The sequence below is a fragment of the Pituophis catenifer genome, unplaced genomic scaffold (genome assembly GCF_029215685.1).
Source record: "Pituophis catenifer annectens isolate HBS135680 unplaced genomic scaffold, rPitCat1.0.hap2 SCAF_1, whole genome shotgun sequence".
NCBI classification, from domain to species: domain Eukaryota; kingdom Metazoa; phylum Chordata; class Lepidosauria; order Squamata; family Colubridae; genus Pituophis; species Pituophis catenifer.
Window position 1 is genome coordinate 266,500,419 of NW_027256881.1, and position 25,789 is coordinate 266,526,207.

Consider the following 25,789-nt stretch of genomic DNA (forward strand, 5'->3'; position numbering starts at 1 on the left):
TCAGAAACTTCAATATTGGATTTTCTGGAATTGGGAGATGGAATTGACTATCTTGAAAATAACTAAAATGGAAATAATTGTTACTGTATAAATCATTGTTGGATTTAACCTGAGTCCTGACAGTTTATTAATTGATTTAGTTTGCTCAATTTGCCTGACTCCAGATGGTCCATAAAGTAAAGCACCTAAGAGGAACTGTTAAAATGTGGGAAAGATTGTTTGAACATATAATATTTTCTGGAATTATCCAAACTATATTTAATATTCTGATTAATAGCATTATTTGCTACCCCTTTCTAAATCCTCAAACATGGATATATATAGACAGTTATTCCTATGTTCTGTATTCCTATGTTCTGAGAATAGTTTAAGAGATATGTTTATTTTTGTCTCTAAGGGTAAAGCCAGAAATTTAATTGAAGAAAAATATGTAAAGCATCTGCAAGTTGTAGACTGTTACATCTGGTGTAAATCTAAGTAGTACTCTCAGACAGATTACTGTCTCCAATATGGCGTCACAAGATGGTGGGAAGTTTATTTAAGCTCATTCATGTAGAAGTAGTATAGTTTTCAAGCTTTTGTATTGGGATAATATTTGGATCAGGTAGTTTGTTTGAGCTTTATGGTGAACGGATCTTTTGCTGGCTAGCAAGACAGCTTTTGTAAGGAGAATTGTGACTGGATACTGGATCCAAGCTGGTGTAATTCTCTGTAACAAAGGAGAATTCATTGAGATCATTCATCTGACTCCATATAGTTGCTCCTTGTGAGTAGACTTCAGAAACTGCCTTTACAGTCAGCTTATATGTGGAGTGACTGGAGACAGGTTTACATCAAGCTCATGTTTCCAAAGCAACCCTTACATTAAGTTCAACCATGTCTTATATTTTAATCAAATCTTTGATTCTTTTTTTGTATCTTGAAGAGATTTAAGATCCTTCAAACTGGCACGATTTTACTATGTTCATCGGGTGAGTTTCCACTTCCTTAAAAGATGATGGAGTAAATTTGATTTAAGTAGTTTTTAAAACATGATTGTTTGGACTATGTAGCAAAATGGAGCTACAAAATGATATGTGGATTTTGGAAAGTTGATAGCAGATTAAGGAGGCTGGGATTTGGAATTATGGTTTTGAATTATTTGGAAGATATTTTTCTAATGGGAAAAAGGAGATTACTTTGATTTGATTTTGTTTTTTATAATGAGACCTTGAAGCTAGACACTAGAGCCAAAAGGTAAAGAAAATGGAATACAAAATCCTTAATGCAAACTTTTGAATTCTTCTCAGACAAGGTTTTGAATAGAATAGATGAAATGTTTGATAAAATTGACAAAGTATGTTCTAATAAATTGTAAAACAATAACGAACTATAATGAATGTCTATGAAATTAATTTGTTGGGGAATTTAAATGTAATACAAATGAATCTTATGGATGACCCAAAGGAGGTGAACTGATATTCAAAATTGATTTGGATTATTTTCCCTCCTGGATGTACAAAAAACGTGAGCTAAGATTTGGAAAGATACTTAGCAGTGACCAGGGTGGATAAAAAAAATCAGATTTTTTTAATTTAAATCGGATTTTTTTGATTTAAATCAGATTTTTTTGATTTTTATCGAATTTATTTTAATAAAAAACTTTTGGGGTAAAAATCTATCGTAAGATAGTTTTCTATTTAAGATACATAAATAATTTAGTTTATTCAGCATGAAATGGAGCTTAGTTATGTAGCATGAGGCTGTATATTCTGCAACACTGGGACTATCAGTGAGTCAACAGTGGGTCAAAAGAGTAGCAGAGATGACAGTTGCTCTTTAAAAATTATGATTTAAATCGAGTTGATTTAAATCAAGCCTTTTTACTAGTGATTTAAATCATGATTTAATCCACCCTGGCAGTGACAGACAAAAGGGTAAATTTTACTTATTGATAGAAAAGAAATCTATTAAAGTTCTGAAAGATTTTCTCTTTGAAACAGATGATCATCAAACTATCTCTGGAACTTTTTCTTGAAAGGGTTAAAAAATAATTTTAAAAACCCAGATAAGGTTTCTAAGATTGGCTTGTTTGACCAGAGTTAAAAAGATCTAATTGTCCTAATTGGACTTCTGCTGACAAATATTGATTGATGCAGAATTTTGATTTTGTTTTCTTTACCTAAGAAATGAGTTATGAGGTAAAGGGAGATTTAAGTTTTCTTTGAAATAATGATAAGCTACTGAAATAGTTTTTACCTGCTGGTGACAGCAAAAGTTAGTTTTTTGCTTTTGCTTTCCTTTTTTCCCTTTCTTTTTCCCACTTTCTTTCTTTCCCTTTTCTTTCTTTTTCTTGCAGTTTTCTTTATATTTTATGTTTGCATTGATTTTTATTCTGTTCATATATAATTCTTAATAAAAAAAATTAATAAAGGGAAAATATTTTATCCTGAAAGATTCCTACTTTTTAGAGGAATTTACTGAAATCTCAGTAATTCTAAATTTATTTCTTAAAAGTATCAATCAATGACATATGTTTTATGTAGATTTCATAAATGTTAGTTATAGTTATGAAAATCTAAAAAATACTAGGTTCACTTTTTGCTATAATTAGCTTTGTAATGTACATTTTTTATATACTTGCCTAAATTTACTCTATACATTCTAAGCAAATATTTAGAAGAATATCATCTTACATCATAAATACATTTTATTAGGAAATACTTGTATTTTCAGATCTCTTCATTTTTATAGGCATAGAAATTATATTTACAAAAAAATTTCTGCAGTTAGAGTACTTCAAAAATAAACATCTCAATTTAAACTGAACACAATACGAAAATGGACTTGCATGTATATATTACAGTATTCTAATGACAACCATGGGACTAAAATTACATAATAATAAATGTAAAGTTTATAATGTCTTTGCTTAAGAATGGAAATAAATTTTTATTTTTGTTGTTATGAGGATTATGGTAGTTTGGATAAATTGATTTTGCCAACCATCTATACCATAGAATAAAGAAAGGAAGAGAGATAGCTTAGAATAGCCAAACAAATTAGGAGATATTATAAATTAAGAATGTATTCAATCTGTATTTATATTATCACAGTCAAACCGATAATCTATGTATTGTACTATAACGTAATCTAATAAAAAAAAATTAAAAAATTGATTTTGCATTTTGGGTAGAAGAAAAATTGTATGTTATGCAATACTGTTACACCTTAATGGATATTGTGACAATCATATGAATTATGTTTTAATTAATATTCTTACTTGTTTAGGTGGTGGCAGTTTTAACTCCTATTTATGCAAAACTAGAATTTATTGAGCCAGATAGATTACTTTCAAATTGATAAATTAATTTTACTCAGATCTTGTAGAAAACTAGGTAAGAACCTTGTTTCTCTGAAGGTGTTTTTGTTCTAAATGTTTTACCCATTTTAAGCCATAAAGCTGGAATTAGCCACAGCGAAAGTGTACTAATGATTTGGTTAATATCAAAATGGTAGCAGGCTAAAAGCATGTAATATTTTGGGAAGAATCTTCTATAAGCGATATCAAGCTTAGTTTTGCTAATTATTCCACAAATTGATTGTTCTGCCTGGGTTCATTCATCATCAAATTTATTTTATCTTGGCTACAACCGTTCATTGGATGAGTTTGGTCCAATCACTGATTTTTTTTATGGGAAAAGTTTTCTCATTGACATCCAGTTCCTGTTTCTTCCTCAATTTTTGTGAGAAGATGTGTAATTTTTAACTATTTACTAACTCTCTAATTTCTGGCACAATTTCTTTGTCCAGAAATCATACTCTGTTTTAAAACAGAAAACGAGCTGAGTCTTGTACAGTAGATAGCACAAGGAATTCTGTTCGAAGATGTAATAATATTCAAAGTTGTAATATTTATGTATGCCAGAATGATCCAACATCATATAATAGAATTCAGTTTACATACTTAGGATAATATTAATATTAGCATTACTATTCTTTATTCTTTAAAAACATAAACATGCCCTTGAGTTGAGATGGTCTCCAGATAATAACATAAACAGAACTATGCTGTTTTCTTGACATTTATTAGAAGTGTCTACCATTACTTACTTTCAACTTGGGGATTCCCTAGTGATTTTCATCCGAACTTTAGAAATAGAAGGCTTGGATGAAATAGAATGGCTAGTGTTGAGTACTACTCTATAAAGAATAATCATGACTGCTAGAAGTGATATAAGATACCCTGAATAGTATTTTATTTTAGTATAACTTCACTCAAAGTTGTCTATATTATATTGCTGTATATACTGCACATTGCAGTAAATGTTTATAATTATTTGCTTATATTTTTCAGGAGTTTGCAGCACTTACTAAAGAGCTTAACATATGCAGAGAGCAACTCCTTGAAAGGGAAGAGGAAATTGCAGAACTGAAAGCAGAAAGAAACAATACAAGAGTCAGTTCATCTTCTGGTATCATTTGTTTGTATTTTGTGCTAGGAATTTTTCTTGAAATGAAACCTTACATGCAGTTTTTTTCCATAAGTGAATAAAATTATTAGTTTTCTTTACCTGCCTTAATTTTGGCAATTTCCGCATAGTATGAAAAACATTTCATGTATCAAGACTGTGTCTTACATAATATTTCTGTAGGATAATATGTTCCCTTGTTATTAAATATGATTTTCATACACCAAAACTCTTGACTTTCTAACTGCAGATTATTAATATATAGTCTCAGCGATCCTTTAACTGAGTTTTTTTTTAAGAGACTCAAAGTTGATCCTTGCAGTCATTATCCTAACCTATTAATCCAAGCTTTTATTACACAATACATATATGAGAAAGGTAAACTCAACTGGCTGTCATGAATTTACATTTCATTGGGTGTATCACTATTTAATGAATGCAAAATCATTCAAAGCAGAGATTAGCAATCCATGATTTACATGCACTCTTGTGAAACCTGAAATCTGTCAAGTACAAAGTTTGGTGATAAATCTTTTCAGAACAATTTCTACTTATCTAAAGGAATTAGAGTTAGAGATATATTTTTGAAAGAAAAGTGTTCAAGATGGTACATATATAGTCAGATTTTATAACAAATATTTAAAAGGCACTCTTTTCTTTTTTTGAAGTGGCCCATTTTTAAAAAGAATGTAAGTGAACAAGCTACTTCAGATTAAAACAATGAGAATGTAGAAGTGTGCATGATTATAGGCTTCCCTAATAAAGTTTCAATGCATTTGTGTAAGTTAGTTTTGTAGTAATTTAACCTTTAAATTCCTCCTCCCCAAATATCACTCACTTTAAAGTGATGCAACAAAGTTCTTTTGTAACATGTAAAACTTCTGACATGGAGAAATGTCTGCTGTATTTATATGCTCTGTAGAGTATTAAAAAATTATGTAGATGATATTGACATCTCTAAGTATATAAAACCAAATAATGTTTATATTATTATACTTATATTGTTATTGCATATTTTAATATGATTTTCCTTCCTAGTTTTAAGGTAACTTACAGGTAGCCCTTGACTTATATCCATGAGAGCACCCACAATTTCGGTCATAAGTTGTGATGGTCATAAAGTGGGTCACCACATGACCAGACCCAATTTTATTATTTTTTTGGTGGTCTTTAAGCAAATGCCGCAGTCATTAAGCAGACGCTGCAGTCATTAAGTGAATGTCACGATTGTTAAACAAATCCCTTGTTTGCTATGGAGTGGTTTTTGCCAGAAATTGGCAATAACCATTGGTTTCTGGCAAAAACATTGTAAATCACAGATGCTGGGTGCTGCAAATGACCATAAATACAGGGCAGTTGCTGAGAACCCAAAATGTGATCACATATTGTGTGGACATCAGAACTTCAAAACCATTTCATAAATGCCATGCTTGTAGTCTGTCAGAACTTCGAACAGTTGCTAAGGGACCAGTCATAAATCATGAATTATCTGGATAACTTCAGCAACTAAATCAGAAACATTCAACATGTAATGTTCTCCATTACATCAGTTAAGAAGATAAACATAAACATTTTTTTTCTTTGCATTGCTGAGATTCAAGGTTAGATGAGCAATTTTTGTGCACTTTTTTTTGGTCTTTAGACATCAATAAGACTTAAGGACTGGACTAGGATGATACTTGCTTTTTTAAAAATAGAAGAAAAACTGAAAGCTTAGATTTTCATAGTTTTGAATGATGAATAGATTGCTGTGTATATTATGAAAGTGCATTTTTTCTGTAAGTTATGTTCAGCTTCAAAATGATAATATATAATAAATGGATATAACTTGCATAGCTTTACAGAGAAAATAGCTTTGCAAAAACAAAGTGATAATTGTGTCTCATTGATAGTGAAATATGTTTGAACATTATTTTCTTCAGTTCAATATATACTGCTTTTTTCTCATGTAATTGCATTTGCTTTTCAGTTACTACTAGAACATTTGGAATGCCTTGTCTCCCGGCATGAAAGGTCTTTAAGAATGACCGTAGTAAAAAGACAAGCTCAATCTCCAGCTGGTGTTTCTAGTGAAGTTGAAGTTCTCAAAGCACTAAAGTCTCTATTTGAACATCACAAAGCCCTTGATGAAAAGGTAAATGATTACTGATGTTTCCTCTTCATGAAATGTTTTTATTTATTTATTTTATAGGATTCATTAAGGCTGCCTAGCTCCAAGAAAACTTTAAGCAGTGTACAGTAACTCCGAATATGTATATTAAAAACATATAGTAACTTTTATTTTGTTAGTGTAAAAATTAGTTCTTTCATTTAAGAGCATTCTGGTATTTTTTTTAAAAAAATGGAGATATAGACTAAACATCTATTGCTTATGTAATTCGTTTTGTTTGTATATCAACAGACCAAAATTCAAAATGGGTGGCCTAAAGTTGGCCTAAATCATAAAATGAAGCAAAAATAAATATTGCCCTTCTATTTTTATTCAGGCAAAGATTATTATTAATGTTGCCTCAGTTCTGGTATATGACATAAATCACAACTAATATAGCAGTATTTGGCATTAATTGAAATTTCGGCTCTGACAAATAATTCATCTAAGTTATAAAGTTTGAGGGGAGGTGTCCAGTACTTCCATGGATGGATTACAGCTTTCATAATACCTCACAATCATTTTCATAATTATTGGCCATATGACTAGTCTAAAAGGATACCATATAATCTAGCCCATTGGGGCTTTCTGCTGCAGAAACATATTGCCATCAAAAGTAATAGAAAATGCATAATGGGTTATTATTAGGTTTGCTTAATCACTTGATGGTTCCATTCACAAGAAATGTGTCGATAATTTGTGTTGTTTTTAAGATTTATCCCTGCTCACCGACATTACTGATATAAGTTTATTCTTGATAGTTACTGAATATTTCAGCATCTAATGCTAGCAGAATTGTTTGGTGTTTATATCTTAACTTTAATCTCCTAGGTAAGAGAAAGATTACGAGTAGCACTTGAACGATGTAGTTTGTTGGAGGAAGAACTAGGTACTACACACAAAGAGGTAAGTTATTTCCAGTAAACTACAAATGTCAAAAAAAAAGCTGTCAGGTTTGCATAAGACCTATCAAGGGAAGGGAAAGCTTAATTGTAACCAAGGGCAATTTCTTTGGCCTTGAGAAATTTGGCTAGTGTTATAATGTAGTATGAAATAGGTAGGACCAAAACTGGGGGTCTTTGAGAGGTGTGTGAGAAAGATTTCAGGGGAAAAATTAATACCTTGCTGGAAAATCAAATTCCAAAGTAGATGTACCTCAGTCAGGTGAGCAAAGTCACAGTGAAATAAAATAGATTTAACTTGTTTATGGAATTAACATTGCAATTATAATGCAGTTGGAACTACATGTACTTATGTCGGGAAGATATTCCACAGGTTGGGCTTTTTTGTTTGTTCATGTAGCTTGCAAAAAGAGGATACTTTCAGCAGGTTTTTTTAGATGACCAGACTGGAAAGGCATGCCCTGATACTTTCCTGTTTGCAGCTTATGAACTACTAATTATTTTGTCCAGCTTACAAAATGTGCAAGCTTCCACTACCGCTTTCTTGAACTTTTTCAGAATTCTAAAAATCACCTGTCCAGGTTTATAATTGTGTAGATATTAAGTTTTCATGGAATCTTTTTTCATCAAGGAATGAGTTTTCATTACAAGATACTTGAAATGTTTTCGCTTATGTTAATCAATTGACCAATCTTGTTTACTAATTAAATATATGACAATTGCTGATTTATTGTTTGATTTTTTTTGTATTATATTTTAAAGGCAGGCTTGTTACTTGATAAATATCTTCTGAATAGATTATAGGAATTGATCATAATTCTTCAAAATCAAGGTCATTAATATGTCTGTCATTGTTATCCATCCAATATATTTTGTGAATATTATCACTGCAAATAATTAATATTGGTTAAACGGTCCTTTTTCTATTTGAAATACAGCATATCAATTAATATAATATTTTATTTTTATTCCAGTTAATGATTTTGAAAGAACAAAACAATCAAAAAAGAACACAAGCTGATGGAATGCCCGATATTAATCATGATCAGGAGAACATACCTAGCACTAATGGGAAGGTATGTTAAAAGCATCTTTTCAGTAGCCTTTTTACTCAATTTTTTGAGAGGATAAAATCTGTTTATGATGGAACAGTCTAACTTATTTTTCCAAACTTTTCCAATGAAAAAAAGAGCAAATAAGCTATTTTAATGTGTTATTTTCTTGATCATTTGATCCATATACAATACCATTCTTTGATAGAGGATGTTCAAGTAATAAGAGAAATATCATTTTCAGGCAAAAAAATGTTTTGGGTTGGTTCTTGAATTTTTGAGTGAGGACCAGTGGGCAAAAAAAATCCTGAAAAGTAATAAGAATTCTTTTGTTCTCACTTGAATCATTGGTTTAGTACAGGAGTCCCCAACCCCTGGGCTGTGGCTCAGGTAGTGAACAGTTCAGAACTGGGCTAAGCGAGTGGCCTGTGAGCACGCATGTGCATGCAGCTCCACTTGTGCGAGCAATGGGCACTAGCGCATGCAACTCCGATCATGTGAGTGGCAGCACTTGGGCACACAGCTCCACACACGCAAATGGAGCTTCATAAGTGACTGTCGCTTGCATGAACAGAGCTGCACATGCAAGTGCGTGTGTGTGTGTGTGTGTGTGCAGCTCCACTTGTGTGAGTGGAACTGCACAAGCACCTGCCGCTCGTGCGAGTGGAGCTGTAAGTGGTAAGATGGAGCTCTGTCACTCGCACGGAACTATCCCCCATCCCCCTCACACCGGGCCACCAAGCTGGAAAGGTTGGGGACCTCTGGTTCAGTATGAAAAAATATATTGCACATATTTATGCTTTCATGGTGTTAAAAGTTTTTTAAAATTAACAGTGGCTTTTTCTTCTTCTGAATAGAGATCTTCCAATGACTCTTTGAATCATGATGAAGATCTTGCTAAAGTAATAGAACTTCAAGATACCATAGAAAAGCAAACTAAAGAACAGTCGCAAATGAAAGAGAGAATCACTGCCCTTTCTAACAGAGTAGCAGAACTGGAAGAAGATCTTGATACTGCTAGAAAAGATCTAATCAAATCTGAAGAAATGAACACGAAATTGCAAAGAGATGTACGAGAGGTAAGAATAAGACTTTTTAATATGGTTTAAATTAATTAATTGTATTCACTATTCTGTGTACTTGTTTTCCCCATGAGTTAAAGCATGTCTTATTGTCTGATGTAAACACTAGGTTTAGGATATTTCCATCAACTATATCAATAAGTTCTCAATCTGAGAACAACAACTGCTTTTATAGTTGTTTTTATTAAAAACTCAATTGTTCTTGATTTCCATGCTATGTGAATCAGTATGATGATCACACAGAACAATGTTAATTCAGCATATTCAGATCTATTGATATTATTATGTCTTCTAAAATTGGCCAGCTCAGTAATGTTAATTATTGATGGATCCTTAAAAAAAGATGTTCTATTATGCTTCCTCTAAGAAGAATAAGAATGTAGGTACTTGGTATATATGCAATGTTTAAAATAAAATTTTGGGGCTAAAAGAGTTCCCCCCTCTGATGGAATTTCTGGAGGTTTTCTTTAAATAGCTTATTTCTATTTCCAAATGTAATTATTTTCAAATTTTTCCTCAAATATCAAAATTAAATATATATTTGGAATGTTTGCACTTTTAATGGTGAATGTTTTGAGTATAATTAGCAGTTTGCAATATCTTTAAGATATGTAACATTAAAGAAAGCTGTAGTTGTTACAAATTGTACCCCATATGGTTCTTTGGATCATTCCCTTGGGAGTGAAAAATAAAAGCTATTATTTTTTTAAAGACAACCTGTTAAACACATAATAGAGGGAGAATATATTTCTGTAATTTTCTGACAATGTTAATTTAGGCAATGGCTCAGAAAGAAGATATGGAAGAAAGAATTACAACTCTTGAAAAACGCTACCTCGCTGCACAACGTGAAGCTACATCTGTGCATGATCTTAATGATAAACTTGAAAATGAAATTGCTAACAAAGATTCATTGCATCGACAGGTAAACTTATTATTTAAAAAACACTTTGAGGTTTTCATAAATTAATACTAAAAGTTCTAGATCAGGAGGGGGATGTACCTAATAATTCAAGCTAATTTGACTTGGATAAAATTTATGCAAATTTGTTGCCCTTTTTTTTGAAAATTTAAATTATAAATGAAATCCCCTGTGGAAAGGAAAGGGAACAGTTTAAATCTGAAAACCTAGAAAATTGAGGATTGTCTTTTGAGGATTGGTTTTGTAGTTATAAGAAGGTTTCATGCTTTCCGTTTTTTATATTTTTCCTTCAACAAAAATGCTTCTTTGGTAGTTCTGAGGAGATCTTCACGGAATGGCTATTCTTGGTGTTTTCAGGATGGAATTAGTAGGCCTTTTAAGCTTGAAAGAGGAAAAAAAATAAGGTGGTTGCTTACCATTAGTTGCTGTCACAAGTTTGGATGGTTTTGGGATGAAGGAAATAAAGCACCCTCATGGGGAGCAAAATCAGGGCTGGATAACAGAAGATAATTACAAAGGTTAGGATTTACATGGAGTGAGTGCATTCAATTAGTGTTTGTCTTTTTATTATGAAATCTGTGTGATATTTTTATTTACGATTTCCCTTTTACTCAGGTTTTTATGTGTCTTTTTGCCTAAACATGCATTTAGTACAAAGATGTTTTGTTACCTTTATGCTTTCCATAATAGCACTTTCATGAACAGGAATTTAAATATTTTGCAGTGGCATCCATAGCACTTTTGCAAAAGTTCAGTTTTACCCAATAAAACTGAATCCCAATATTCAATTAGGGCAGACAAAAGAAAGTTTTTAAACATAATTTTATGTTTATTTTTATGTACTAATGTACTTTTTGTAATGGTCATATATAAATCTGCTTTTGAATACTGTGTTGTATATAATTTCAGTGATTATACAGGAACTGTTCTGTATGATCTCACATGTCAATTTGCTAACAAGGTTTTTTTTGCTAATGGACAAACTATTGAAATATCACACAGAATAATGTCTGCAGCTGTTGCTATAAGCAACTTTATTTTTGCTTCTAGAGTGAAGATAAGAATAGGCAGTTACAAGAACGATTGGAACTGGCTGAACAAAAATTGCAGCAAACTCTGAGAAAAGCTGAAACTCTGCCAGAAGTAGAGGCTGAATTGGCTCAGAGAGTAGCTGCACTTACTAAGGTAGGCTGAGTGTTATGATATATATTATATTTAGAAGAAACAGTTGGTTCTTGATCATTTGGGGTTTCTCGCATTTCATTTTTAACCAGGTAATTCAAATTGTCTAATCTAGTCTCTCTGTTTATCTTGCTTTCTAATCCTTTGTATAGCAGTTCATTGTTTTTAATTGCTTTAAAGATGTTGAAATACCCTTTGTGTCTGATTTGAATACTGTCTTAGAAACTCTTTTTCCAGTTCTTAGGATAAATTAAGTACTCCAGCAATTTTGTACCCAATATTTAAAAGTAAATTCTTGATGTCACTTCATTTCCTTTTTTTCTTGCTACCATTCTATTCCTTATTTTTGTAGCTTGACTGTTTGCCTTCTCGGAATTCTGCAACTAAAGATGTTAATCTGTTCGAATATACTTCCCAGTCTAGGAAGGTAGAATTTACACAAAGGACTTAAGTCCTTATTTCTGCTTGCTACTGCTTGTTGTTGTTTTTTTTAAAAAAAATCTTCACACATTAAAATGAATGTGGGGAAGATAATAAGAGTTTTTTTTCTGAGATGCATAATGTAAAAGGTATCTCTTTTGTCAAGACTTCCCGTTGCTTCAATCATCATAGCAAGATGTTATGGGGTGAGAAAATAAATTGCTCATTTGATGCATGAATTCATCCACTGTGTTTTGCCAGCCTTGGCAGTAATATATTTTGAACATCTTGCAGTGCGTGAAAAAAAATAGCAGTCTCATACAGCATGATATGCTTGTTTGCTAATATTTTTCTTCTGTTGCATTCTTAAATTTTAATTACTACTATTATTTAAAATGGCAGGCTGAAGAAAGACACGGAAACATTGAAGAACGATTGAGACAAATGGAAACACAGCTAGAAGAGAAAAATCAAGAACTACTAAGGGTATGTCATTACAGTGATGACATTGTGTCTCTTTTCTGTGACATAAAAAAATCAATGATTAATTTCAGGTTGGCAGAGGAAAGCATAGTTTACTAACCTACATGAAGTTAAATAAGGTGGGTAAAACCTGTCTAGGAGAATACATGAAATACCAGTAAAAAAACAAATTAGATAGCACTAAAGGGTTAAGTAGGAACAGAATCAGCTACCTGTAATTAAATATTAATGTTAAAATCACACAACAGTTTTCACTTGAATCAGGATTGGCATCTGGGGACTATATGAACAAATGCCTATTATTTCCACTAATTATTATTTCTTGTGGCTTTTCAAAAGAGTTAACTTAAATGGTAATGATATAAAATTTGCTAGGTATCATGTTTGGAAAAACAAGGATAAATCCTATTAGAGAATGGTAAAAATCCAGGGTTGAGACAGTTTATATATTAAGTATGCAAAAGATAGTCGTTCTCATTCTTGTTATTTATTTTTTATTGCCCTTTCCTCCTATTCCTCTTATTTAGGCTCGGCAAAGAGAGAAGATGAATGAAGAACATAATAAACGTTTATCTGATACAGTTGATAAACTTTTATCTGAATCTAATGAGAGACTTCAGCTTCACCTTAAAGAAAGAATGGCAGCTCTGGAAGATAAAGTAATTTTAAATATGAATAAATATTGCTTCAAGTGCAGTGGATGCTGGATAAATTGATAAAACATTTGTAAAAACTATAAACATGCAAAGTTCTGTCTGTCTATATCCATCTATCCATCTATCCCCAGCTGTTAATAGATAAAAGTGAGGACAATCTAGTGCTACAATCTCGCCTTTCTCATAGGCAACAAAGAGCAATTATATCTACTTATACAATGCACTGAATTAACTATTATGCATCTTCCTATCCTGAAACTTAGGATCTCGGGATCAAGAAATAAATAATATTATTTTTAAATAAGTAGAAAGCATAGGGCCTTGTTTAGCAGAAAGGGTGCAATGAGTATATATATCAACTAAAACAAATAGCAGAATTAAGTATTTTATAATCAAAAAAGTAAAATAGTAAAAAGTATTTTTTTTAAAAAAATGCAGACCCAAATCTTAACAGCTCTTTGTATTAATGAACTTTTGCATTAAATTTAATACTAGAATTCCCTTCTCCGTGAAATTGAAAATACCAAGAAACAAGTGGAGGAGCTTCAAAATGAAAAGGTAAAATGAAAATAAAAATGTTGTCTTAAGTTGTAATGAAAGCAAAAATAAAAATGAGACACTTATGAAGTTTAATATATTATGCCTTTTTGTTGCAGTCATTTTGCACTAGCAATAATATTTCACTTTCCATAATTTTAAGGGTTTAATGCCAAGGATAATGTAGTAGCCCAAACATAATTAACCCATTAAAATTATGCACAAATTATGAATTCTTTTTGGTTTGTAACTCTAAGGTTTTTTTAAAAAAAATGATATCAAAATTGTAGCTGATTGTGGATCTTAAGTGTTTTGCTTCACTAATCTTTTTTCAAAACCTATGTTTGATGAATCAGTAAATTATTCATAGCTATACTAGCAGTAATGAAAGAATGAAGAGTATTTGGATAATAACACAATATATTTTAATTTTAATTCAAAAGGCATTCAATTTACAATTTAGAATTATCTAAAATATTTGGACATGTTTAAAAAAGTATGCACCTATAATATTAAGTTATGTGAATAATCTTTCTTTTCTACAGGATCAGTTGGTAGTAAACATTGAAGCAATAAGAGCTGAAAGTGACCAGTTGAGGATCAGAGCCCCTACCCTTCATCATAGGTATAATTATTAGTGAAAATAGTTCTACATTCAAGATGTGCTAAATTAATTCATTTCACTGTCAACAACTAACTTTAGGACAGTAATTATTAATGCTAAATGTGCATCTGTTTTCATTTCAGAGGGCCACATTTAGGTAGCGTACCAGATTTTAGATATCCACTGGCACCTTCAGTTATAGCAGACAATCAGACAGATTCCTACAGCACCTCAGTTCTAAGACGTCCACAAAAAGGACGCTTAGCAGCTCTGCGAGATGAACCTTCAAGGGTAAGCTGGAATTTAAGCAATTAATTTTGAAAATAGCTTAAGCTAGTGCACCATTTTAAAAATACGTATTTATTAATTTAACTTCAAGTCAGTCTTGACCCCTATCAAATACATAGAGAAATCCATGCAGTTTTCTAGGTAATGTTTTCAAAAATGATTTGCCATTGTTGTCTTCCTAGGACTGAGAGAAAGTGACTGACTCAGAATCACTCAGTTGGTTTCTTTGCCTAAAGCAGGACTAGGTTTCCCTGCTCCTAGTCTATTGCATTAACCATTAGGCTAAACTGGTTCAGTTTATTGATATAAGTCTTTAAAGATTTTGTCGGCTTTTTATCTGGTCTAAAACTGTGCTAATACCATTATGTATAGGTGGCTTGGGCTGTACTATTGTTGCTTTTATTGTTTTATATTGGGGAAGAGTATTTACCCTGAAATATCTTTATTTTAAAGTAAATAACATTCCATGTAGCTTGTTTTGCTATATGATTGAGAACTATGTATTTAAAAACATGCATTTGAAGCAGCTGTTATGAGCAAGTCTTGATGCAGGAGGTAGATAGGAATATAAATTGCAAAAATGTAACCTTAGCAAAAGCAAAATTGTGCAGAGTTCAATCCATGTGTATGTTTACATTCATAGATCAGTTCATGAACTAAGTACGGCTATTCATTACCCTGTTTCCCCCAAAATAAGACATCCCTTTATAATAAGCCCAATCGGGCTTTTGAGCATATAGCAATAAGGCCAAGCTCTTATTTCAGGATTCAAAAAAATATAAAACAGGGTCTTATTTTCAGGGAAACACGGTACTTACAATACTTCAATAACTCAGAATGCATTGTACTAAGTATGCAAAATAAATAAATAAGATTTATGTGGAATGTTTGCTTGATAACCTTTCATAGATTTCTGCACTCAGCCCCCAGAGTTGGGCAGCTTGTTTTAAATGTTTGATTGGCACTTTATATGTAGCATTAAACAGATAAGACAGTTGATTTCAACATTGCTTACTGGGAAACTAGAAACAGAGAATTTTAGTTTACGATGGTTCTCCTCCATCTGCTATTTTGATTCTTTCATTTATATCCTGCTTTTTCTCCAGGAGCTCAAGGCAGCTTACATAGCACTCTCTCCTACTGTTATTCCACAAGAACAGCCCAGTATGATAGGTTGGGCTGAGACATATAGTGATTGGCCCAAAATCACCCAGTGAGCTTCCATGACTGTGGGTAGACTTGAATCTAATCTCCCAGGTACTAATCCAACAGCTTCATCAGTGCATCAAAAAGCATTTGCATAGGGACTAGATCTAGACTTACTATTTCACAACTTAAAACTATTTCCCTTTGTGGAATAGAGTCAGACCCAGCCTTGCTCCTGCTAGATGATAGAAAAGGGTTAATACTTGCAAATTCCCCGTTCCCTCCACAGCACCTCCCACATTGTTTTGAAAGACCAACCTATTTTCAAGTCTCATAGAAAGCATTGAAAGAATTACTAAAATTGTCCCCCATTTCTGTTGCTCTTAAGTGAAATTTGATCAGGGAAATCTGGATCCAGCCTGTATGCTATGTTCACATAAACTGGGATTCTAATGGATCCTGGTTTATCAAGACCAAGTTGCATGTGTAGTTTATTGAGTAAATCATCTAATCATACTTTGTTCCTTCTTTACAAGCCTGGGTTATAAAATAAAGCTTGTGTTGTCCTATGAATTCTGCCTGATAAAGGAGAAAAAAACCCAGGATTGGAGCAATAGTTGACACACTAAGTATTTCTTAGCAGGAGAAACCAAACGGGAATCAAAGGACAGTTTCCACTAGTACATGATTTATTTTCTGTTAAACAAAGATACTCTAGAATCCTTTGCTATTAATCTGTATAGATTTTTTTTCTGTTATTAAAAACTACATATACAGAAGTTTTTAAATAAGTCTTCTTTATTGTTACTTTGTAATGTTGTATTTATATATTTAATATCTTGGGTTTTGATCATAAAGTATGTCCCGTGAATATAATCTAATAATGTTTGTTTTGCTTTTACTGCATTCTAAATACTGCTGTTGTGATTGATTTCTGCAGCATGTAAGTGAAGTTATACGCACTTTATATTTTTTTTTAAATGGAAGAGATACTTAAAAGTTACAGCTGTAATCATGTATATTAAACAGGTTCAGACTCTTAATGAGCAAGATTGGGAACGTGCACAACAAGCAAGTGTGTTGGCAAATGTTGCACAAGCTTTTGAGAGTGATGCTGATATCTCAGATGGCGAAGAGGACAGAGAAACTATATTCAGCTCAGTTGACCTCTTGTCACCTAGTGGTCAGGCAGATGCCCAGACCTTAGCCATGATGCTTCAAGAGCAATTGGATGCCATCAATAAAGAAATTAGGTACAGGATTTATTTTTGTCATTGTTTTCCAGTGTTACATTTAAAATTCACTAATGGCCTTTTATTCACATAAAATTAGAAGTCTGGCTTCTTTTCATTGGTTTGACTTGTAAGTGCAACTAAAAATATTGAAACCCCATTCTATTGAGGCGAGGGGGATTCCAGAAGAGAGTTGCTATGTCAAAGAAGGCTTGTCTCCTGGAACTTGTGAAATGCAATTCACTGACAAGACATGACTACAGCGTGCCCTCTTTGCCAGATATGATGGGGTGGGAAAATGTAATTGAAGGGTGGGGGGATGTCCCTCTCAGGTAACCCAGCCTACGCCATGATTTTTATCAGAAATATACAAACTAAATTAATATTTTATGGGTTGAAATCAATGAGATGAGTCTTAGCTATCAATAACTTTTTTTTTTTTTTTTTTGGTTTTCTGCTTACCAATTCATTATACCTAGCATACTGAAAAAACAGGAAGATCAAGGCAGTGATCTTTGTAAAGCAACTTATTTTCTGTTGGGTAGAATTAGCAAGCAAAGTTTTTAACATGTTTTTCATTTCCCCCAAAATAAGGTTAGGGTCAGGGTAACTGTAACTGCTCTTATTGTAAGAATCTGAATCTGAATAAGCATTTTTTCAGTGATGTGTTGTTAAGAAACAGGATATTAGTTGGTTAGGTTTCATTATGATTTGTAATACAGCATATATAAAGAGATACCACAACTTATTTATCCCAACTAATTGTAATTGTCAGTGAAACTTTAAGAAAAATACTTTCTAAGGTGTATTTTTACTAAGTCAGTTTAATTATAAATTATTTTTTATCTTAATTGATAATTGATAATTGTATTTATATTTTTAAATTTATTGGCGATCTAACTCCAATAGACTGAAGTTCGTACAGAATGGAATAATTTCAGTGGTCTTTATTTGAAATTTATGTTGCTATTTTATTCCTGCAACTGTATCAAGCAATTCTACACAGATCCTAAGATTAATCATGCAGTTCAATAATTTCATATTACATGAAAGTATACTTAAAGTAATATAACAGATATTGATAAACAAATTCAGCATGTAGATTGTAGTTATTTACTTTTGTTCTGCCTGGAGTTTAAATGTGTATCCTTTCCCAAATTTGCCATTGGGATGTAGATACATTTCTATATATGCCAACTGTTGTACTTGCTGGTTGCAGTGTTGCTTGGGTTAAATGAATTGCATCATTTCTTAATTCTTTAGACTGATCCAAGAAGAAAAGGAAAACACTGAGCAAAGAGCAGAGGAGATAGAAAGTCGTGTTGATGGTGGGAGTTTAGACAATCCTGGTCGATTTCGATCAATGAACTCTATCCCGCCTCCCTTTCCTAGCGGAAATCTTTCTGGCTCCTCTCCACCTGGTAGTGGGATTTCTACTCCTCGAAGAATGCCACACAGTCCTGCTCGAGAAGTGGACAGACTAGGAATTATGACATTAGTAAGTATTTCCTGTTTCATCTTTTCTCTTTCCTCCCCTCTAAGAAAATACATCTCTAGTATTTTCCCCATTTTACATGGTGATTATGGCACTGTTTATGAATGGAACTCCTTGATTTAATCCCTTAGCGATAAATAAAAAACAGCAAACCCCCTAGCCATGATTTCCTGTCTTACAAGAAAGTAGTTATGAAGTTAGTAACCTTAACACTAACTTCTTTAATCATATTTTATGCAAAAGAGCAAAGAAATTATGTGCACAAATTAAAACCTGATTGTACATACACAGAGACATATCAGTTTACAGGGTGGATAAAAATCAATGATTTTTTAAAAAAAATAAAAAAAAACCAGATTTTTAAAATTTAAATCGGATTTTTTTTTATTTTTATCGAATTTATTTTAATAAAAAACTTTTGGGGTAAAAATCTATCGTAAGATAGTTTTCTATGTAAGATACATAAATAATTTAGTTTATTCAGCATGAAATGGAGCTTAGTTATGTAGCATGAGGCTGTATATTCTGCAACACTGGGACTATCGGTGAGTCAACAGTGGGTCAAAGGAGTAGCAGAGATGACAGTTGCTCTTTAAAAATTATGATTTAAATTGAGTTGATTTAAATCAAGCCTTTTTACTAGTGATTTAAATCATGATTTAAATTGTGATTTAAATCAACTCGATTTAAATCAAATCCACCCTGTCAGTTTATGAGTCAGGTTATGGCCGTTTGAACTGCCTCTGTGTCTTGATTATGAAAGGCAAATATTTTTTCATTATGAAATATTGATAGGACTTTAACCTGAGATTTAGCTTATGTTTAGAACTGGTAGCAAATTATATCTAATGAAATCTGGTTTATTTTCTTTGATATTACTAGCAGCTTTTCTACAATATATTTGGGGTTTTGTTTTGTTTTTTAAAAAAATAATTATTTATAATTATTTATAATAATCTTTTATTTATAATTTATAATAATCTTTTAAGAATTGAGCTCTACAGGTAGGGAATGATGGAATTTAGCAACTTAAATGGCCTCATCAAGTTCTGAATTGTAGATTTAGCTATGTTTTGCAAAATGCAACTTGTCCTAAATTCTTTTTCCCTCTTGACTAAGCTAAATTAGGTTGGACCTAGTTAGTATAAGCAGTCCTTGACTTAACCACCACAATTAAGCCTAAGAATTCAGTTAGTAAGCGAGAGAGTTGTTAAGTGAGTTTTTCCCCATTTTACAATCTGGCCGTAGTTTTTGAGTGAATCACTGCAGTTTTAAGTTACTAACACAGTTAAGTGAATTTGGCATTCCCAGTTGACTTCGCTTTTCAAAAGATCTCAAAAGGTAATTACATGAACCCAGGATATGTAGCAGTCATAAATATGAATCAGTTGCCAAGCATCTGAATTTTGATTGCATGACCATGGGGATGCAGCAACGGTTGTAAGTGAAAATAAGTCATAAGTCACATTTTTCAATGGCGTTGTTATTTTGAACAGTCACTAAATAAACTCTTATAACTCGAGATCTACCTGTATTTATATGGAAGGCCTCCAGAATACCAGGAAAATAGATTAGATTGGGATTTTGGAAAGCAATAGGAATCACTTTCCCATTGATTTAAATGTGTCTGTGAAGTTACCAAGTGTTAAGGTTGATTTAATGGAAACTTTATAGCTGTTGCTTCTCTTGTATAACAACTAGAACAGTATCTTTGCTTCAGTCTTTATTCTTACAAGATCCCCAAGAATCCTCATACTTATAAAAATGTATTTTCATTGAAATGTTTAGTTATTAAGGATCCAAGTGCTTTTATGATAAAAATATAATTGTGCTCCTCCAGTTAAAGAATTCTTTCTATTGTTTACTAGCCCTTAAGACTGACCTCCAAGATTGATTATATTTAATCTGTCTGGAATGGGGGGAAAATCCTACAAACTATAGCCATGCTTTTAGGACTCGGGTATTTTCTGATTAGTATAATGATTTAATCAAAAAGCTAACTAGATATTTTACCTCACTTTAATGGTAGAATAATGGTAATGGTAGAAGGTTATATTAATTCTTTTTAAATTAAAATTATCTACCAATCTGCTTTATTTTACTTTCTCTTCTTTGCATGCATCTGTCAGCCTAGTGATTTAAGGAAACACCATAGAAAGGTAAACCTTCAACAGGAGACTTATGTTGAATCTAGTATTATGCAATTGTTTGCATGCAGTGTGTGTGTGTGTGAAATGCCTTGATCAATATGACTACTGTAGGAATATTATGTGAATTATTTCTATATGTCCATTTTTGCTGTTTGCTTATTCTCCAGATACATACATTCCACTAAGTTTTTCTTCATTCAAAAGCAGAGAGAGAAACTGGGTAGTATACTTATATGCTCTTGCTCTTCAAAGAATAAAATAATTTAAAAGGTACATTGTAGGCTGAAACCCTATATGTAGAGTAAGGATTTTCGTACATCCCGTTTCTCTGCTTTAGATTTCTTTAAAAGAGCAATGGCAGCATCATGTTATCTAACCTCTGATTATCCAAATCAGATTTCAGTAAGTATTACTAAAATGAAATGGAAATCATTTTGACTTTTACATGTAGCTATGTTTGAATTCAATCTAGAGAATAATTGGGTAGTGGAAGGTCTGAATTTCATATTATAGTACATTTCACTTTAACTCTTCTTTTTCTGATTTCTTTGGGCGAACTGGCTGTAGAAACATGGGATCTAATTTTGTATCCCTTCTTATTGTATACTCTCTTGAAAATATCTTGTCTTTTATCTTCAGAAACCTTCAGATCACTTGAATTCCTGAAAGATTAAAAATAAATGTAATAGTGATGCACTCAATGGTGAAAAAACAGTATACACATTTCAACATTATTTACTTAAAAAGGCCTTACTTCAAATCTCTAAATTTCTATCTTATGGAAAGTTTTAAGAAAAAGAAATGTGGTAAAACACTCTTTTGAATTCTACCTATTAATTTCAGGAAGTCATTTCAGATCTTCTAAAAGCAATTTCAAATGTATATAGATCAGTTGCAAGATAAATTGTTCCTTGTGCATTATCATGCCTACTTATGATAAAAAATATATAAACATGTCTTATTTATATATAGCTTTGTTGAGTCAGATAATTTATCTAATCACATATGGAAAGAACAATTTCTAAGACAAAGAAATTTGTAATAGTTAAAATTTGCTACTGGTCTGTTTTCACAATTTAAGATACAAGACATACTTAAGTTGCATTCTTTCTTAGTCTCCAGTTTCTAGAGAAGAAATTAGAGATGACAAGGCTACAATAAAATGTGAGACCTCACCGCCAGCCTCACCTCGATCACTGCATTTGGATAAATCTTATAAAGGAGCTTTGCATACAATGAGCCAAGAGGATATAAGAGATGTTCGAAAGTAAGTGTTTTGAATAAAGATAGAGATCTGTATTAAAAACAACTTTGTATGATTATATCATTTATTCCTTTGGCTTCCAAAGACCAGTTTGCACTGCTTCCTGTTTTCTAAATGTTCTCTTTATCACTGGTCTTTTTTTATCTCTTGCCCATTTGTGCAGGCCTTTATTTCATTGGCAGTTTGTCTTCTAGAATATTTTAGATATTTTTTGAGGCATTGTACCCTCTCATTCCCAGTATCACTGCTCTTCCCTTTTCTGTATTAACATAATGTTTTGTCCGCACATTCTTTGATAAGATGGAAAACATGTGCTTTTTATTTGTGGCAAATTTCATAATTTCCATGACTTTCAGATATCAGACTAAAGCTGCAATGCTAAGCACAGTACTAGGAGAAAAATCCCATTCAATTGGGTGCTGACTTGGAGCGTTTTTGTTTATTTAAAATTAATCATAAGATCTAAATGGATTCTTAATAAAACATTTAAATTTATCACCTAAGACTTTAAGCAGCTTTGGGATTGAATAATTGCAACACTGCTTCCTTTTGTGTTAACTTCCCATTTTGATGGCTTTACCAGTTCAAAAACAGAAGAGGATAATTTTAGAACCATATCTGGAAGTATTTTGATTATGGAAATGGTATCTGAAAGTGGTTATAGTAGTCTTGCTTTGCTAGTAATCTTATTCCATCTGATTTTCTTAATTTTTGCTTAATTCACATACTGAAGTTGACACTTTGCAGCTTTTCTGGGTTTTTTTGTGTTAATATAATTCTATTTAATAGCATTTAAATAAATAGATTGGGTTTGATTATATTATAAATTAATGAGGGGTCTTTGTTAGCACCAAAGCAGTCTATAAATGTTTTAATAATAACAGTAGTAAACTGCAGTGGAATAACAAAATATACCAGAAATAAATAATTTCCCATAACTATTTAAAATACAATTAACTGGAAGAATCCACAGTAGTAATTATAGTTATTTATATAGATGGATTCTCTATTTATATGTTTCTATTGGATTTTAAAAATGATAAAAATGGTAGAAGTTCAGGTGATGTTATAACTGAGTGCTTTCAAACTTATGTGGAAATTTTCTTTTAAAAAATCCTATTTTGTTTTTAATAAACATCAAGTCAATTTACTTTAAAATCAATTAATTAATTTAATTAATTAAAAACATATGGTCTTCATTTGTATTTCCTTTGCACTCAAACCATTAGGCTGAATGTGTACTGTGTCATTTAAATATATTTGTATTTATTATTTATTAGCTGAATGATCCTGGATCAGAGTAGGCATGGGTAACGAATACTTAGAAATGGCTTAACAATTTCTATTCTACAGTTCCACAGGCTCTCAAGATGGACAAGTAAGCAATCCCAGTAGCAGTAATAGCAGTCAAGATTCCCTCCACAAAGCTCCTAAAAAGAAGGGGATCAAATCGTCAATTGGCCGCCTGTTTGGTAAGAAAGAAAAAGGTCGATCTGGACAGATGAATAAAGAGCTCTTGGGACAAGGTTGGTATATTACTAACCCAAAATATAAAGTTGAATAAATGCTAGGATTACTATTACACAAAGTACTTATTTGTAATATGTGAAGTAAAAAATAATAATCTATTTGTAGCAAGACCGTTGTCTTATAGAGTCTACATTATTCAAATTAGCAGAACCTAACGTAAATAATACTGTTAATTCTCCTACTGATACTGATAATTATAAAGGCTGTTTCTCAGATATGTACCAAAGCCATGGATCAAAGGCAGTTACTAACTATATGATTTTGTGTGAAAGTACTAATTTTTGTGATGTTAGTTTGGGTACGGATCTTTTATGGTCTGAATGTTCATAAACATTTTATTCTTGAGCTGCTATAATTCAAGGGACCTCTCACATAAGCAATACTCCCAGCAAAGTGTCTTCTATATTTGCACATATTTGCAAAGATAATTAGGGAAGACCTTTCAAGTGGCCATGCCAGATCTTTAGGAGGGTGCAATTACTTTAGTTTCAAGGGCTACATTTCATTAAGTATTCCAAAAATGAATTATGTATTTGAATTTAATTATTTGAATTCCCCCAACAATGTATGTAGCATCAATAGTTAACATATGAATTAAAGTCATTAATAATATGAATTTAAAGTCATTAAATAATTAGGATAGCAATGCATTGATTGCTGGACAGCAGACATAATGATAGAGATGTGCCATTCCCCTTTGTATGTTTTGAACACTAATTCAAAAACATTGGAGAAGATATTTCTCACTGCAATTCCTGTTTCTTACAGTTAGTGCATTAGAAGCAGAAAGTTCAGCTCAGGATGGTTTGGGGCTTGGAAAACTTGGAGGACAAGCAGAAAAGAATAGAAAACTGCAGAAAAAGTAAGTTCCAATATATTAAGGAAACTTAGGTTGGAAACTTCTCCTTCATGACTTATTTGACTTTTAAAGGGACAGATGTTACAGTTCTACTCAATTGGGAGCGGGGTGTAATTTGCAGCTTCCAATAATGTGTAATAAATTTAATGAAAGAAGAAAGATTATAGAGGGCAGTAGTGAAGCAAATATATTAATATACGTTGCTGATTTTCTTAGGCATGAACTTCTTGAAGAAGCTCGGAGGCAGGGTCTGCCTTTTGCTCAGTGGGATGGCCCCACGGTGGTTGTCTGGCTAGAGGTAAGAAATGTTTTCAATTCAACATAATAATGCCTTTAATTTGCAACGTTAAAGTAATTATGTACCATATTGTAATTTTTTTTTTTTAATTTTTCAGTTGTGGGTTGGGATGCCAGCTTGGTATGTGGCTGCTTGCCGTGCAAATGTGAAAAGTGGTGCTATAATGTCAGCCTTATCTGATACTGAAATACAGCGTGAAATTGGAATCAGTAATCCTTTACATAGGTTAAAACTGAGACTTGCCATACAAGAAATTATGTCACTAACAAGTCCATCGGCTCCTCCTACATCAAGAACGGTAAGAGAACTTGGACAATGACATAAAGAGATTGATGAGAAAATCAGACTTTCTACCCGTTCATGTTTGTTATGGGCATAAGCTATTCTCTTGAATAAGAAAATGCTCTTGAGAGAAAAAAATAGAGGCGTTGTGAGAACATTAAGAAGAAAATGATAAGAAATAAACTGCTTAAATAAGTCTGTAATAACTTGTTAGTTTTTTCTTAAGCTACTTATAATTTAAAAGCTGACATACAATTTCTCTGGTGAGCAAGGCCACTGAAGTACTTTGAAAGTGAAGTAGTAGAGTCTTCCAACTTAGTTCTAAAGAAAGGATTGCAACCTGGTTTGTCTTACTACAATGTTTAGGGTATGTTGCAGGGAAGAGAGGTTTATTTTAAAAACATGATAATACAGTGAAGGAATGAAGTTTACTTTTGGCTACTGAGACCAAGTAGTGGTTATGGACCTTAGCTTTAAATTTCTACTGACCTGAATCCAGAAGAGATTGGATTCAGTGGAACTATGCCTACTGTAGTTTTTCTGTCATGTATTCACCTTCTTTGCCACAAATCTGTTCCTGAGGATCAGTAGCTTTCTACAATGATACAGGATGAGATATGCAGGATAGAAAAAAGAGAGATAAGTTTAACAGGCTTTCTTAGGAAATTGAAAGTTCCTTTCCTGCTCATGTAAGACGTGTGCCAAAATCAGATGGCAAATACTTTACCATGCCAAATACTTTACATATGGGTACTTTGATAAAGCAAATAGTACTACCATTTTATCCAAGTAATATTCTAGTAAG

At 32.2% G+C, this 25,789-nt stretch overlaps 1 protein-coding gene across 3 annotated transcripts in view; it reads left to right on the forward strand.

The window, feature by feature from the left end:
• PPFIA1 (PTPRF interacting protein alpha 1) overlaps positions 1-25,789 on the forward strand; it is a 52,416-nt gene that overhangs the window by 13,904 nt on the left and 12,723 nt on the right. For 2 of the 3 annotated variants that reach the window (XM_070935284.1, XM_070935293.1), the window contains exons 3-21: positions 4,337-4,438; positions 6,421-6,585; positions 7,432-7,506; positions 8,477-8,578; positions 9,412-9,633; positions 10,415-10,561; positions 11,609-11,743; positions 12,563-12,646; positions 13,171-13,302; positions 13,795-13,857; positions 14,382-14,461; positions 14,584-14,731; positions 16,904-17,127; positions 18,370-18,604; positions 21,867-22,018; positions 23,369-23,541; positions 24,314-24,407; positions 24,621-24,702; positions 24,800-25,000. In XM_070935284.1, the coding sequence (XP_070791385.1) occupies positions 4,337-4,438; positions 6,421-6,585; positions 7,432-7,506; positions 8,477-8,578; positions 9,412-9,633; positions 10,415-10,561; positions 11,609-11,743; positions 12,563-12,646; positions 13,171-13,302; positions 13,795-13,857; positions 14,382-14,461; positions 14,584-14,731; positions 16,904-17,127; positions 18,370-18,604; positions 21,867-22,018; positions 23,369-23,541; positions 24,314-24,407; positions 24,621-24,702; positions 24,800-25,000 (2,616 nt within the window). Of the gene's footprint in view, positions 1-4,336; positions 4,439-6,420; positions 6,586-7,431; positions 7,507-8,476; positions 8,579-9,411; positions 9,634-10,414; positions 10,562-11,608; positions 11,744-12,092; positions 12,168-12,562; positions 12,647-13,170; positions 13,303-13,794; positions 13,858-14,381; positions 14,462-14,583; positions 14,732-16,903; positions 17,128-18,369; positions 18,605-20,730; positions 20,761-21,866; positions 22,019-23,368; positions 23,542-24,313; positions 24,408-24,620; positions 24,703-24,799; positions 25,001-25,789 lie in introns of all 3 variants that reach the window. The other variant, XM_070935301.1, reaches the window with a different exon arrangement.